This window comes from Saccopteryx bilineata, chromosome 3 (genome assembly GCF_036850765.1).
Source record: "Saccopteryx bilineata isolate mSacBil1 chromosome 3, mSacBil1_pri_phased_curated, whole genome shotgun sequence".
NCBI lineage: Eukaryota > Metazoa > Chordata > Mammalia > Chiroptera > Emballonuridae > Saccopteryx > Saccopteryx bilineata.
In genome coordinates this window covers 178,288,125-178,305,431 of record NC_089492.1, presented here as the reverse complement: position 1 = coordinate 178,305,431, position 17,307 = coordinate 178,288,125, and the positions used below count along the sequence as shown (strand labels likewise).

General features: G+C 36.1%; 1 protein-coding gene across 4 annotated transcripts in view; it reads right to left on the bottom strand.

The window, feature by feature from the left end:
- NUP153 (nucleoporin 153) overlaps positions 1-17,307 on the bottom strand; it is a 78,493-nt gene that overhangs the window by 27,452 nt on the left and 33,734 nt on the right. For all 4 annotated transcript variants that reach the window (XM_066268316.1, XM_066268315.1, XM_066268314.1 and 1 more), the window contains exons 9-13: positions 14,185-14,331; positions 9,116-9,168; positions 8,394-8,523; positions 1,588-1,722; positions 864-962 (exon numbers count right to left, since the gene is read on the bottom strand). In XM_066268316.1, the coding sequence (XP_066124413.1) occupies positions 864-962; positions 1,588-1,722; positions 8,394-8,523; positions 9,116-9,168; positions 14,185-14,331 (564 nt within the window). The remainder of the gene's footprint in view (positions 1-863; positions 963-1,587; positions 1,723-8,393; positions 8,524-9,115; positions 9,169-14,184; positions 14,332-17,307) is intronic.

Below are 17,307 nucleotides of genomic sequence, written 5' to 3'. Positions count from 1 at the left end.
TACTCTAAGAGTCATAGTTTTTCTTATTTTACATCTCAAAATTGGGATGCTTCTTGTAATGTTCCTGATGCCCAAGTATAGGTTTCTAAATGATATTTTCTAATAAGAAGTTTGAGACTTTTTGGACAATGGACAGGTTTTGGGCATGCAGCAGAGAAACTACAAATGATCTGGAACATCTAGTTGACAGAAAACTAGGACACAGTAAAAAACATAATGAGCAACACATTAAAATGACACACATGCTAAAATGCCAAATACCAATGGTGCGACTTAACCACTGAACTTATTACTCTTCACCAAAATAGAAAAAATAAACAAATACATATTGTGGAACATAAAAGTCCAAAAATTATCTAGGTTAAAGATAATGCAAGAAACATATTAACTAAATGCATCACGATTTAATTAGGTCCTAATCTTACTTAGATCTAGGACCAAGAGAAAACAAAACAGCAACTAAGGACAGTGTGGGACCAATGAGGAAATCTGAGTATGGACAATGTTATTATTATGTCATGTTAAATTTTGTGGGTATGATAATTGTACTGTGAAAATGCAAAGAAATGTCCTTTTACTTAGGGAATACATAGTAAGTATTAAAGGTATTAAGATATCTGCATCTTAACTTTTAAATAGTATATGAGAAAATGCACATGCTCGTGTGTGTGTGTTTGTGTGTGTGTGTGTCTATACACACAGTGAGAAGTACACAGGTGTTCATTCAAATTTTCTGTACAATGTAATTTTTTTTAACTTGGAAGGAAAATCGTAGTATTTCTAACCACTGAGGGCATCCTGGATTTGATAAAAATATAGTATGCCTTTGAAATCAATAAAAACATGAGTTGGTTGCTACTTACTGATGACGGAGGAAGCACATCTGCCTCAGTAGATTTTACAATTGGAGATGAAAATCTAAACACGGGACTGTTTATGTTGTTAGGAGAGGTCATTTGTACCTAGTTTCCAAATAATTTAAAAAAGAAAAATACAAAAGGATCTTTTTAGAAAATAAATTAATAATAAAATAGAGCTTAAGCAATTAATTACTCCAAAGAAGTAAAAGCATACTTTTCCCCTTTTAGATTTAAATATCACTTTTAAACTTCTGACAAACAATAATAATGCTGTAAAATCTGTCTTCCTCTTGGAAGAGGATCACACACTATTTCAGACATGGGTATTTATCTAAAGAAAAAAATAACATCTATAAGCATATGTTGAGAAAAACATTTGTAAAGTAAAAAGTTCAGAAAAAGTAAAAGCCAAAACAAAAACAAAAATTTCATGAGCAGATTAAAGATATTAGCTCTATTTGAGAAATAAAATCTATTCTTATGAAAAAGTATCTTGTTTGAAAATAAGCAATCATCTCCTTTAATGCATTGCTTAAGAATTGAAGAACACTCCCATTATAATGTGCATTTTTTTAAAAGCAAAACACTTTCCATTTTTCTCTTATTTCTAGTTACTGATTTCCATAGTGAAAATTAATCACTGCTTTAAACTCAATCTTAGATTTTTAAAAATAAACACTAAGAAAGATTAAAAAAATCCACTCTCATTTGTAAAAAGGTCTTGTACCTTGTTTGTTAATGGCTGTACAAGACTAACTGGTGATGGAGAAGTTGTAATCACAGAGGAAGCAAAGTTGAAGGTAGGCAGTGAAGAACTGGCAATGGGTAGAGATATTTTCGGTAATACTGGTACTTCCATTTCCTAAAACACAACAAGTTTTATAATGATATAGTTCATCTTTCATGTCATTCTTTTGCAGACAGAATTTATATAATTGCAGGTAAATTTAGAATAGGAAAAAGGTAGCACTCTGCAGTGTTAATAATGTGAGCTCTTGTACAAAAAATAAACAAGATTTGAATCCTACTTCCCAGCCAGCCATGTGATTTTTTAATCTAAATGCCCTCAATACCAATTTCCTAATTGGTAAAAATGAGGGGAAAAATACTATCATAGTTATGATGTTAATATGAAATATAAAGTTATAGATTGTATTGGCATAAAAAGCAAGCATTTAACAAATGTCAGTACTGATGAGCTGGTGAACTGCCTTGGTTTTTAACTCAATACAGCGAAGGCCCCTCCACTCCAAGTCTCAAATAACTCACATTTATAACAAATACAAGTTGACAATTTTAACTCTTACCTCTTAAAAATTTTAATAAACTAACCAGACAGCTCCCCCACACACACACATACACACAAAGTTCAGCAAGAACAAAGACCTGGGAAATACTATGTCATCTTATCTAACTTCTACAGAACACTATACATCCAACAACTGCAGGATATACACCGTTCAAGATTCATCAAGCAAACCATACACTGGGCTATAAAACAAGCCTCGATGCATTTCACACATCTAAATAATTTAGATTTAAACACACATCTAAATAATCCATGAGTTACAAAAGAAATACAAAAAAAATTTAAATAACATAAAAATACTAGTAACTATCTTCCAGAAAATAACACAGGAGAATTTCTTTGAAGCCTGGGGAGAAGCAAAGCTTCCTTAGGTACAAAGAACAGTAAAAATAATGGGGAAAAAAATAAATTCAGACTTCTTGTAAGACATGTATCACTTAAAGTATTTGAGCCTAGAACTCATAAAGAGTTCCTACAATTCAATAAGGCAACCCAATTTTATAAGGGCAAAAGATCTGAACAGAGACTTCACAAAGGAAGAAAATACTAATGGCCAATAAAGACATAAAGAATACAGCAATATAGTCATCAGGGAAATGCAAATTATAATTACAGTGAGATAATACCATATACAAAGCAGAATGGCTACAATTTTAAAAATGACAATAAACTAGTGGTTGCAGAGTAACAGAAATGCTCACACACTTTTGGTATAAAATGTTACTCCCACCTCCACTGCTAAATACTTAACCCAAGAGAAATAAACATGTCTACGAAAATGGCACAAGAATGTTCACAGCAGCTTTATTCATATCAGCCAGAAAAAGAAAAATACACACTGAATAACTGTATTGATATTGAAGTTTTAGAACAAGCAAAAGAAAATATAGTATAAAAAATGAGAATAGTGTCTGCTCCAAGGGTAGGAAGCAGGAAGTATTAACTGGGAAAGAGCATGAGTAAACTTTAGGATTGGAAATGTTTAACACCTTAACAAGGGGTTCTGGATTACAGAGATGTAAACATCTGTCAAATTGATTAAATGGTACACCTAAGAATTTTACATTTCATTACAGGTAAATTCCTGCTGACTTAAAAAACAAATATTCAATTCTAGTTCATGCAATGTGTGCTAAAGTATTTGGGGAAGAAGTACACTGAGTTGTCTTAAACTTACTTTGAAAGGCATATCCCAAAATAAGATGACTATTTTCTAAAGCAAATATGACAAAATATTAGAATCTAAGTGATAAGAATATGTGTACACTGAACAATTCTTTTAATATTTCTTCTGATTGAAACTTATAATCAAATATGGGGGAGGGAAAGGAAAGAAACAAAGACACAATTGGGTATTTCTGTAAGGATATTTCTTCCCATCTCCAAACTCAGCCTTATTTTATTCCCCCAGAACCTTTACAACACCTGGTCACATCAAGTGAATAACCTGTATCCATGCCAACTCATTGAGTCATACACTTGCCCTTACTAGTTCTTTATTTTATTGACCATGAACCAATTTTAAATTTAATTCTTAGTAACCAAAAATTTGACTTTATGACTGATCAGAAGTGGATACCACAAATCTGGGAGAAAGTCAAAAACTGTAATTGGATGCTTACAGATGCCTCAAGTTGAACATAACCACCATCTAATCTGTATATTACCTTTGTAATACCTTTACCTGGGTTATCTCACATGAGGTAGATACTTATTGTAGATAGGTAAACTGAAGCATGGAGATATATGGCCTAATATCATACAGCTATTAAATGACAGACATCCTACAGATACAAGCTAAATACATTTCCTCCTTCTTATCCCCATTTTAAAGAGGAGCTGATGTACATACAAGGTTAATTTGATCAGTCTCTCAAATCATTAAGTGGCAGGACTATATACCTCACATGACACTATCAAGCAATTAAATTTCCCCCATCTCAACCTTTTTATACACTACTTATCTATTCTGGATCATGGATCAATAAACTCTTTCGTCGTTATAAAAAACAGTATCCCAATAAAGGCAAAATGCCAATGTTTAGTGACTAACACATTTCTTATGAATTCTGGAATCCAATATAAGGTGAAAGCTAAAACACACTTTTACTACCTCATATAGTGAACTGGGTTATTCCTAATATAGCAGTCTATTAAACTAAATTTTAGTAAATTAAAATATAAGTCCCTATTAAGTACCAATATAACTTGTTTACAATACATTAAAAATAAAATTTCTTCTATTTGACCTTTCCTGAAAGCCCATAAAAATACCAACAAAAATTGATCTTCAATCTTTGGCCAAAAATCCCTATTAAATATAAATGAAATTAAGAAACAATGTGGTCCAAACATAACTGACATCTGAGACAAACAAAAAAACAGCACTGGACACAAATTTAGTAAGGAAGCACCTATCTAAAACTATTCCATCTAAATAAAAAAAAACCCAGCTAGGCAGAAAATTTGGGGCAGCCACCCAAATTTAGTAAGGAAGCACCTATCCAAAACTATTCCATCTAAATAAAAAAAAAAAAACCAGCTAGGCAGAAAATTTGGGGCAGCCACCCATCAGTACCTCTTTCCTCAGAAATGTGGAGACTGTAACTCCAGTGTGGAACAAAGCTGGGGGCAGAAGGAGTTGGATGAAGGATCCTGGGACGTGAAATTGGCAGTTGGCAGTTGGCCGGAATGGTGGGGGTGGGGGCAGATGAGGGAGGAAGTGACAAAGAGGTTTGGGTGTTAGATTTTCATACAGCTCCTAAGTGTTAATATACCACGTAAGAGGAGTCAAAGTAAATAAATTAATTTTAACACACCCCAAAATGCCTCATTAAACACAAATCTGCAAGACAGCTAAATATATTAGAAATTATATCTTTAAAAAAATTGAAACTGAAGGGTAGTAAGCAAAATCCACAAATCTGTCATTTGGCAAACACCAAACCAAGATAATAATTGTTCTCTCACAGGGATAAACTCTAAAAAGGTAGGGTCACAAATTTTACTGAGAAATATAAAAACCTGCTTAAAGAACAAGTTCATGCTGCATTAATCAGATATTAATTTCCTTATATATATAAAGGCAAGACAACCCATTTCTTAAATGTGATTAAATCTACATAAAGAGTTTAATGACAGAAAAAGACTACTTTGCTATGAAAACTGCAAAACTTTATATACACAGAATTAATGGCATTCAAGATATTTTTCTTTCAAGATGGCAGAATACATTAATACGTTCCCTCCCTCCATAACACTCCAGCAGAGCAACAAGTACAATCTAAGAAGATAAAGCCTTAACACCATTAACTGAGCCAACATCCCTGACACAGATATCACAAAACAGGCTATATGGTAGAAGTCCAAACTGCCAAAGAAGTCATGATTCTGATGAGCTGTGTCCTGAGAGAGGCACAACTATGGAACTGCTAAATAGGAAAAAGGGAAATCAGGAAAAAAATGAAAGACATTTCCCATTCTAAATAAGATTGCAAAGTACTTAATACTTATATAATATATACATTTGCATTAAAAACATGATTTCATAGTCAAGAGAAACTTTTAAAGATCACCTTTATAAAAACATAAATATATACTCCTGCAAAACTCATGGGTCAATTAGAAAGTCACAAATGAAAATCTAATTAGAAACAAAAGACAAATAAAAAGCACCATATATCAAAACTTAAATGATCCAGCTAGGCTGAAATTCACTTATAAAAAGACTAAAATGAGACCTGCATTCAACTCAAAGCAGGTAGAAAATAGAGCAACCTATAGAAAAAAAGTTATTTTTATTTTTATTTTTTATTCTTTTTTTTTTTTTGAGGAGAGAGAGAGACAGAGAGGGAGAGTGAGACAGAGAGAGAGAAGGGGAAAGGAGCTGGAAGCATCAACTCCCATATGTGCCTTGACCAGGCAAGCCCAGGGTTTCGAACCGGCGACCTCAGCATTTCCAGGTCAACGCTTTATCCACTGCATCACCACAGGTCAAAAAAAGTTAATTTAACCAATCTTCAAGTAGTCCACTATCTTTTCCAAACTTTTATGTCCAGAATAAACAACTCTTCCTAATAAAAGAAGTAACCCAGCCTGACCAGGCGGTGGCACAGTGGATAGAGCGTCAGACTGGGTTGCAGAGGACCCAGGTTCAAGACCCCTAGGTCACCAGCTTGAGTGCAGGCTCATCTGGTTCGAGCAAAGCTCACCAGCTTGGACCCAAGGTGGCTGGCTTGAGCATGGGGTTACTCGGTCTGCTGAAGGCCCACGGTCAAGGCACATAAGAGAAAGCAATCAATGAACTAAGGTGTCGCAACGAAAAACTAATGATTGATGCTTCTCATCTCTCCCCGTTCCTGTCTGTCTGTCCCTATCTATCCCTCTAACTCGCTATTTCTGTAAAAAAAAAATTAAAAAAATTAAATAAAAGTAACCCAATAAAAAATTCGATAAAGAGAAAACCCAAATGGCCAAGAAAACTCACAAAAATGTCTCCCACCTTCCTATTAAACAACAAAATGCAAGATAAAATTCCAATGGCATGCTACTTCATAGCGACCTCATTGGTAAAAAAAATTTAAATAACAAAATCACATACTGAAAAGGATGAAGAAAAAAAGCAGATCTGCCTACTATCCCATGGAAGTGTTAAATTGTAAAACTATCTTGAAGAGCAATGAGGCAACATCTAATACATTTGAGGATGTGTTTTATCCCCTATAACCCACCAATTCCATTCCAGATACATAGTCTAGAGCAGGGGTCCCCAAACTTTTTACACAGGGGGCCAGTTCACTGTCCCTCAGACCATTGGAGGGCCGGACTATAAAAAAAATCCTTATGCACACTGCACATATCTTATTTTAAAGTAAGAAAACAAAATGGGAACAAATACAATATTTAAAATAAAGAACAAGTAAATTTAAATCAACAAGCTGACCAGTATTTCAATGGGAACTATACTCCTGTCACTGACCACCAATGAAAGAGGTGCCCCTTCCGGAAGTGCAGCGGGGGCCGAATAAATGGCCTCAGGGGGCCGCATGTGGCCCGCAGGCCATAGTTTGGGGACCCCTGGTCTAGAGTAAATATTATAATGTGTGCTGAGGGAGAAGTGCATAAATATTCACCTTAGCATGTATTAGATTAGGAAACAACCCAAATGTACCCTGTATAATGGATTGTGGTAAATCTTCACACTGGAGTTTTATATATATATTTTTTTTTACAGTGAGATTAAATAACCTAGAGTTATCTTTTACAACAAGGATAAAGTTCACAAATAATATGAAGAAAGGGGGTCCTGGCTGGTTAGCTCAGTGATACTGTTGGCCCAGTGTGGCAATGTTCAGGGTTTGACTCCTGGTCAGGGCACACAGGAGAAGTGACCACCTGCTTCTCCACCCCTTCCACAGCCATGGCTCAACTGGTTCAAGCGCATCAGCCATGGGCACTGAGGAGGGCTCTGTGGAGCCTCCACCTCAGGCACTAAAAATAGTTTGATTGCCAGCATGGTCCCAGATGAGCAGAGCATCACCCCCAGACAAGGGTTGCTGGCTGGATTCTGGTTGTGGCGCATGCAGAAGTCTGTCTATCTCCCCTCCTCTCACTTGGAAAAGAAAAAAAAAAGAAAGGGAAAAAAAAGGGGAGGACAAGTGAGATAAATACAAACCATATTAATCCATGTATATAAGTTTCAAAAAGTGGTTAAACCTGTCCTGGCCAAGTAGCTCAGTTGGTTAGAGCACCTTTCTGATGCGCCAGGGCTCTAGTCTGATCCTTAGTGAGGGAACATACAAGAATCAACCAATGAATGCAAAAAATGAGTGAAACGAAAAATCCTTCTCTCTCTCTCAAATCAATTAGAAAATATATTTTTTAACTGGCAAAACCTATTTATATAATAATGTTCTAAGGGTCACATAATTTCAATTATAATTCTTTTATTTAAATAAATAATTCTTTTATTAAAAGAATTATGGCTTTTAATGACACCCATGAAATTTTTTAGTTACTTGGTTAGGTTTTCTGTGTTGTCACAGAGAAGATGGTTTAAAAGCCTGGCAGTTTAAATTACATACACACACAAAATAAAATGTATTAATAGCAAATTATTCTCGACTTGGGTCTCCCTAAACCCCACCCCGAAAGATTTCCCATCACCACAACGTATCAAAGCTTTTAATAAACATCAAGGGTATTAAGTATATATATAACCCTACCTCCTCCTCCTGAGGCTTAGTTGCCACAAAGCGTGTTCTCTCTCGTCTCATCTTGCCGCCACCACCACTACCTACTCCAGAAGATACACCATTGGCTGTAGACGTACTAAAACTTGGGTAAGAAAAACCACTAAGCAAAAACAAAAAGGAAGAAGAGAAAACTAAAATAAATGATATATTACTTCATAACCTGTTAACTAACTGAATACCTAAAAATTAAAAACTGCTAACAAATAAGAAAATAAGTGAATAGCTGAATCTGATTTTAAAAGTTTCTATTTTTTAATCTTCTTAATCTTCAAAAAGGTACATGCAGATCTTGGCCAGCTGGCTCAAGGGACAGAGTATCAGCCTGGCATATGGATGTCCTGGGTTCATTTCCTAGTCAGGACACAAGAAAAGTAACCAACTGCTTCTCCCCCTTCCTCTACCCTTCTCTCCTCCTTCCCCTCCCTCAGGCAGAGGCTTGATTGGTTCGAGAGTCAGCCCCAGGTGCTGAGGAAAACTCAGCTGGTCAGAGCACATCAGCCTCAGGTGTTAAAAATAGCTCAGCTGATTCGAGTATTGGCCCGACAGGGGTTGCCTGGTGGACCCCAGTCGAGCACATGTGAGAGTCTGTCTATCTCCCGTCCTCTCACTTAAAAAAAAAAAAGTACATGTAAGTCATATACAGAACTTAAGAATTTACATATAAAGAAGTTTAGCTATAAAAATGATACTACCTTTCTTGTTGTTCTCTATTTTGTCCTGGTACCACATTTTTTTCATATCCAGTCTAGAAAAAAAATAAAGCCATATTTAAATGCTCACTTATTTAATTATTTTAATACCACACTTCTATGAATTTTGATATTTGGAATCAGGAATTTGATGGTTTTTAGTTAACGAATCCTAAAATTTGCAACTTACACTTAAAATGTCACTGAGCACAACTGTGCTTTTTTTAAAATTTTTATTTATTGATTTTTTTTAGATAGAGGAGAGAAAGAGAGAGAAGAAAGAGGGGGAGAAGCAGGAAGCATCAACTCATAGAAGTGCTCCCTGTGTGAGCCTTGACTGAGCAAGCCCAGGGTTTCAAACCAGCGACCTTGGCATTCCAGGTTGACGCTTTATCCACTGCGCCACCACAGGTCAGGCACAATGGTGCTTTAAACAAATGATATTATATAAAGTTAATACACTCAACAACCATAAAAATACTTTACTATCTTGTTATAGCATATTAAATGTGCAAGAAAATTTATAAAGAGTGTTTCTTCAGAAATGATTCTCTGAAACTTACCTCCTACCCGGACCACATCAAAATTATAACTAAGTTATAGGACTGTCAACCCAGATAATCATCTGAAGACTAGAATAAGATAGGGATGTCCACTTTTACCATTCTTAATCAATAAAATACTGGAAGTCCTAGCCACGATAATCAGACAAGAAGAAAAGGCATCCCAATTGGAAAAGAAGAAGTAAAGCTGTCATTATTTACAGATGACATGATACTGTATATACAGAATCCTAGTTTCCATCAAAAAATTACTAGAACTGATAACTGAATTCAGTTAAGTAACAGAATACAAAATAAATATTCAGATTACACTGCATTTTTATATAATAATAAACTATCAGGAAAAAAAATACCTAAGAAAACAATCCCATTTACAATTGCATTAAAAAAACACAAAACACTAGCAATAAATTTAACCAAGGCAGTAAAAGACCTGTAATCGAAAAATTGTAAGCCACTGGAGAAACTGAAAGATACAAATAAATAGATGCATACAACACCATGCTCATGGATAGGAAGAATTAACATTTTAAAATGTCCATATTACCCAAAACAATCTATAGATTCAATAACATTCCAACCAAAATATCAATTGCGTATTTCAAATAACTAGAACAAATAAACAACTTATGTGGAAATGCAAAAGACCCCAAATAGCCATGAGAATCTTGAGAAGAAAAGAAAGTTGAAGTTATCACACTACCTGCTATCATTAAACTATATTTCAAGGCTATTGTAATCCAAGCAGCATTATACTGACATAGAAACAGATGGATCAATGAAACAGAATAGAGCCCAGAAATAAACTCATGCCTACATGATCAATTAATATACGGTCTAGTCTGACCAGGCAGTGGAGCAGTGGATAAAGTGTTGGACTGGGATGCAGAGGACCCAGGTTCAAGATCCCGAGTTGCCAACTTGAGCGTGGGCTCATCTGGTTTGAGCAAAAGCCCACCAGCTTGAACCCAAGGTTGCTGGCTCCAGCAAGGGGTTACTCAGTCTGCTAAAGGCCCGCGGTCAAGGTACATATGAGAAAGCAATCAATGAACAACTAAGGTGTTGCAATGTGCAATGAAAAATTAGTGATTGATGCTTCTCATCTCTCTCCGTTCCTGTCTGTCTGTCCCTGTCTATCCCTCTCTCTGACTCACTCTATGTCTATGTAAAAAAAAAAAGAAAGAAAAAAAAAGAAAAAAAAAAGGTCTACCGGAAAGTTCTGTCTGTTTTTGGAATAAAAAAATATACAAATTTTTCTTACCGTCAATAAATTTTACTAAATAATATAATTGCCATTATTATTAATGATTTTTTGCCAGCGTGAGGGCAATCTGTATATCCCATTTTTGAAAAATGTTTTCTCTTTTGATGTGAAAAATTGAACCAGTGCTTGTTTGATATCTTCTTCTTTTTTGAATTTTTTGCCCTTCAAAAAATTTTGTAAGGACAAAAACAAGTGATAGTTGGAGGGTGCCAAGTCTGGGGAATATAGTGGATGCGACAGAATTTCCCAGCCTAGTTCTGCAATTTTTTGACAAGTCCCCAAAGCAGCATGTGGCCTGGCATTATCATGATGCAGTATGATGTTCTTCCTATTGAACATCACTGGCCTCTTTTCTTGGACTGCTGTCTTTAAATTATCCAGTTGCTGACAATACTTTTCCGAATTGAGCTTTTTGTTTGGTTTTAAAAGCTCATAATGTATTGGTCCTCGAATGTCCCACCATATACACAACATTCTCTTATTCAGAGTCAAATTTGGTTTAGAGGTGAAAGGGCTAGGTTTTCCAGGTTCACAATATGCCCTTTTCCTTATGATGTTTTCGTAGGTAATCCACTTTTCATCCCCAGTTATCATCCGGTTCAAGGGTTCGATTTTGTTCCGAGCAAGCAGAGATGTGCATATGGCCACTTGATCATCCAAATTCTTCTGACTTAATTCATGTGGCATCCATCTTGAACATTTCCACACCAATCCTATCTTCCGAATATGGTCCGAAATGATTTGCTGAGCTGAATTAAATCTTGCTCCAACATGGTCTTAACAACATCGTCATCGATCAAAGATGGTCACCCAGAACGTGGCTTATCAGAAAGGTCGAAATCACCTGTTTAGAATTTTTCGAATTATCTTCTGCATGTCCTACCAGAAACTGTACCTTCACCAAACACTTCCAATAAATTTCTACATGCTTCTGTAGCATTTCTTCCTTGTAGAAATTCATAAAAATTACAGTGGCGTAAATGAACTTTATCAGTAGCCATGGGTACACTATCTCTTCACACATAAGACTAACGTGAATCAACTTTGTTTTAGTTAATTTGCTATGTCAGTATGTATACATTAAGTGATAAAAATAGAGAGGCACACATGTGCCAAATAAACGTCCTTACATGTCGAAACTTGTGATAGAAACGGACAGAACTTTCCGGTAGACCTGATATATGACAAAGAAGGCAAAGACATACAATGGGGTAAAGAGAGTCTATTCATTAACTGGTGCTGGAAAACTGGACAGATAATGCAAAAAAACCGAGACTAGATAACCTTATTAACAGCATACACAAGAATAAACTCGAAATGGATTAAAAACTTAAATTAGACTTGAAACCATAAAAATCCTATAAAAAATCATAGGCAGTAATATCTCTGACATTTTTCTTAGCAGTATTTATTGCGATGTAAATTCTCAGGCAAAGGAAACAAAAAACAAACAAATGGGACTATATCAAACTGAAAAGTTTTTGCACAGAAAAAAAAATTCAACAAAATGAAAAGATAACCTACTGAATGGTAGAAGATATTTGCTAATGATACAACCCCTAAGGGCTTAATATTCAAAATTAATGAAGAACTCACACAACTCAACAACAAAAATTACACCCAATCAAAAATGGGCAGAGGACCTGAATAGATACTTCTCCAAAGAGGACATATAGATGGCCAACACATATGAAAAGATGCTCAACATCACTAATCATTAGAGAAATGCTAATTAAGACAATGAGGTCATGGCTGGTTGGCTCAGCATGTGGAAGTCCCGGGTTCGATTCCCAGCCAGGGCACACAGAAGTGCCCATCTGCTTCTCCACCCTTCCCCCCTCCTCTTTCTCTCTACCTCTCTTCCTCTCCTGCAGCCAAGATTCCACTGGAGCAAAGTTGGCCCAGGCACTGAGGATGGCTTCATGGCCTCTGCCTCAAGTGCTAGAATGGCTCCTGTAGCAATAGAGCAACGCCCCAGATGGGCAGAGCATCGCCCCCTAGTGGGCATGCCTGGTGGATCCCAGTCAGGCACATGCGGGAGTCTGTCTCTCTGCCTCCCAGCTTCTCAATTCAGAAAAATATAAATAAATAAATAGTAAAAACAAAAAAGAACTCACAATGAGATATCACCCCACACCTGTCAGATGGCACTTATCAGTAACTCAACAAACAAGTGTTAATGAAGACATAAAAAAAAGGGATCCCTCCTTCCTGCACTGTTAGTGGAAATTCAGACTAGTACAGCCACTATAGAAAACAGTATGAAGGGTCCTCAAAAAATTAAAAACGGAATTGCCTGCCAAAACACTAATTTGAAAGGATACATGCACCCCTTGGCTACTGCATTATTTACAACAGCAAAGATATAAAAGCAACACAAGTACCCATCGATAGATGAGTAGATAAAGCTGTGATATATATACAATGGAATATTACTCGGCTATCAAAAAGTGATGTAATCTTACCATTTGCAATACCATATACGAACCTAGAGGGTATTATGCTAAGTGAAATAAGTCAAACAGAGAAAAACAAATACCATATGATTTCATTTATATGTGGAATCCAAAGAACAAAATAAGCAAACAAACAAAACACAAGGAGATTCACATAATACAATAAACAAACTGACCGTTGCTAGAGGGGGTGAGGGGTTGGAGGCTGGGTGGAAAAGGTGAAAGCCAAGTACAAATTGGCAGTTACAGAACAGTCATGGGGATGTAAAGCACAGCACAGGGAACAGTCAATAATGTTGAAATAACTATGTGTGGTGCCAGAAGGGTACCTGAAATATCAGGGGGATCAATTTGTAAAGTATATAATTGTCTAATCACTGTGTTGTACACCTGAAACTAAAACAAAATACTGAATGTAAACTGTAATTGAAAAATAAAACTTAAAAAAAAAAGTACTTAGAAAATGCATACATAAGTACTTAGAGATGAACAAATGTGATGTCAGAAATTTATCTGCAGACAGTTCAACAAAAACACACTGATAAAGCAAATTTGGCAAAATTATTTATCTAAACAATTAGTACACACTAGTATTTACTAGTAAAAACTAATTTGGGATTTGATTAAGGTGCCAGACATTTTAATGCATTTCATAATCATCACTAATTCACAAGCTGTAGGCTTTATCTTATTGATAGGCAGCAATGAAAGAGTACCTGTATGTTATATCCTACTCTTATTCACTTTAATCAATATTCAAAGACTAGTGAAAATACAACATATACTCACACTGTGTTTTTTATCTATTCTTTGATTAGTCTTCCTTAGTTCACCAGATGGGGTCAGAGATGGTTTAAAATAAGAAGTTCGATTTGCTGCTATGGATACTGGCTTTGGAGTCATGAGTCTCTGAACAGGGGGATACTGACAGACCACCTTATAGGTAAAAGGAAATAAAAATCAAACTTTAATTTTCATATATATTATCAGCAATGCATAACTAAAGATTACTTGTCAATAGCGAATGTGACCTATAGATTATGAGTACTTCCCAGAGAAATACCCACTAATTGCAAACAAATACTAAGAGAAAAACAATAACAGAACCAAGAGTGTGTGTATATATACAAACAGAACCACAAACAATGTGGTTTCATAGACTATTTTATCCCAGATTTAATAACTTTTCACACACATGTACACACATACAGAATTAAAACTATATTCAAAACTGTTCTTCAAAGCTAAACTTTTAACAGGATGAATTTCAAATATATAAACAAACTGATTTTGCCATATTTTCCCCCCAAATTATCTAAATTTTCTTCAGCTACAGATTTTTTTATTTTTTTGACAGAGAAGAGAGTCTGAGAGAGGGACAGATCAGATAGGGGAAGACAGACAGGAAGGGAGAGAGATGAGAAGCATCAATTCTTCGTTGCAGCACCTTACTTGTTCAACGATTGCTTTCTCATATATGCCTTGACCAGGGGGCTATAGCAGAGTGAGTAACCCCCTTGCTCAAGACAGAGACCTTGGGCTCAAACCAGCGACCATGGACCTTTGGGCTCAAGCCAGTGACCATTGCAGCTACAGATTTTTTTTTCAGGTTTTATTTAAATTTTTATTTTATTTATTCATTTTAGAGAGGGGAGAGAGAGAGAGAGACAGGGGGCAGGAGCTGGAAGCATCAACTCCCATATGTGCCTTGACCAGGCAAGCCCAGGGTTTCAAACCGGCGACCTCAGCATTTCCAGGTTGACGCTTTATCCACTGCACCACCACAGGTCAGTCTACAGATATTTTTAAATAAAAATATTTTAATTGCTGCCTGACCAGGAGGTGCCACAGTGGATAGAATGTCAGCCTGGGAGGCTGAACCCAGGTTTGAAACCCCAAGGGCTCACAGCGTGAGTGAGGGGTTACTGGCTTGAGCAAGGGTTCTCTAGTTCAGCTGGAGTCCCCCAGTCAAGGCACATATTAGAAAGCAATCAATGAACGACTAAGGTGCCACAACTATGGGTTGACACTTTTCATCTCTCTCCCTTCTTGTCTGTTCCTCTCTCTTTCTCTCTAAAAAACACAGAAAAAAATTGATAAAATGTGAGCCAATCTCTCTCCAAGTTAATTTTCCTCTACTGTTATTTTTCAACCAAATGAAAATTCTTACAATTTACATCAAATTAGTAAAGCACAGTTAAGAATTCCAACTCCTGTCTGACCAAGCGGTGGCACAGTGGATAAAGTGTCAGACTGGGACACGGAGGACCCAGGTTCGAAACCTCAAGGTCACCTGCTTGAGCGTAGGCTCACCAGCTTGAGCAAGGGGTCACTGGCTTGAGCATGAAATTACAGACATGACCCCATGGTCGTTGGCTTGAGCAAGGGGTCACTCACTCTGCTATAGCCCCCAGGTCAAGACACATATGAGAAAACAATCACTGAACTAAGGAGTTGCAACAAAGAATTGATGTTTCCCATCGCTCCTCCTTCTTGTCTGTCTGTCCCTATCTGACTCTCTCTGTCTCGGCAACACAAAAAAAATAAACTGGCTTTATTATTTAAGTGTACAAGTGTTTTGCCAACAACTTTTGCTATACTGAAACACATTAAAACTCTTGTTGGGCTTGACCAGGTGGTGCTGCAGTGGATAGAGCATCGGACTGGGACACGGAGGACCCACGTTCAAAACTCTGAGGTCGCCAGCTTGAGCGTGGGCTCAGCTGGTTTGAACAAGGTTCACCAGGTTGAACCCAAGGTCACTGGCTTGAGCAAGGGGTCACTTGGTCTGCTGTAGCCCCCTGGTTCAGGAACATATGAGAAAGCAATCAATGAACAACTAAGGTGCTGCAAAAAAGAACTGATGCTTCTCATCTCTCTCCCTTCCGCTCTCTGTTCCTGTCTGTCCCTCCTCTCTTGTCTCTGCCACACACAAAAAAATTAATAAAAAAAAAATCCAGTTGGTTTAAGATTACTTAAAGCTCAGAGCTTCCACTTTGTCCCAAGATTACAGTAGTATGATTACAGTCCTTTGACTCAGCAGTAGCTGTGAAGAGCACTGATTTCCTAGGCAAAGCCTCTGTATGGCTAACACCAGCTCTTCCCTAAATCCTCATTACAAGTGTGATCCTACAACTCAATGAGACTGTCTATTTTGTAGACTGTTCCAATAACATCCATGAAACATGAACTATAGTACTGTTATCTGGCCTTTATAATTCTTAACAGCCATTAATAAAATTTTATTAGTATTATACAAAACCATTAATTAAAATGTTTTGATTGAGAACTTCTGTTATGGAACAACTTTTAAAACTTACTTCTTTTTATGCAACCTGACATAATATAGGAATCTGAGAAAAGCAGCTAATGATAGTCCCATCACAGCAGCTAATAATGCATCCCCTAAGGCCTGATAACAAATATCTAGATAATTCTAAAAATCGAAAAGCAACAATATCTCAAGGGAATAACTCAATTTTAGCTTTCTTCTCTGAATTAGAATTTCAGTAAAAAATAATTTTATTTCACCAATATACAATTACAGTCCCCAAATTAATTCAGATAATTATGATAATTTTCATCAATTAATTCTCAGAAAACTTGATGATGTAATAAATGCTTCCACAGGTAAGGATCTAGGAATCTGCTTCCCTTAAAAGATACATAACTAGCCACAAAAATAACTAACAAAAACATACCTTTTTAATCCTATCATGCATTTTATCTTTTCCAAATTAATCTCCAAAGCTAAGTTAAACAAAATAGAATACACTAAAAAAGGCTAATAAATAATTTATAGTATATTATTTTAATAGGTCTAATATCTTGGAATGCTATTTTTAGCTGACTGATGAAAAATATGCCAATTTAAAATTCTATTACACAACAGATTTCAAATGTTTGTTAATG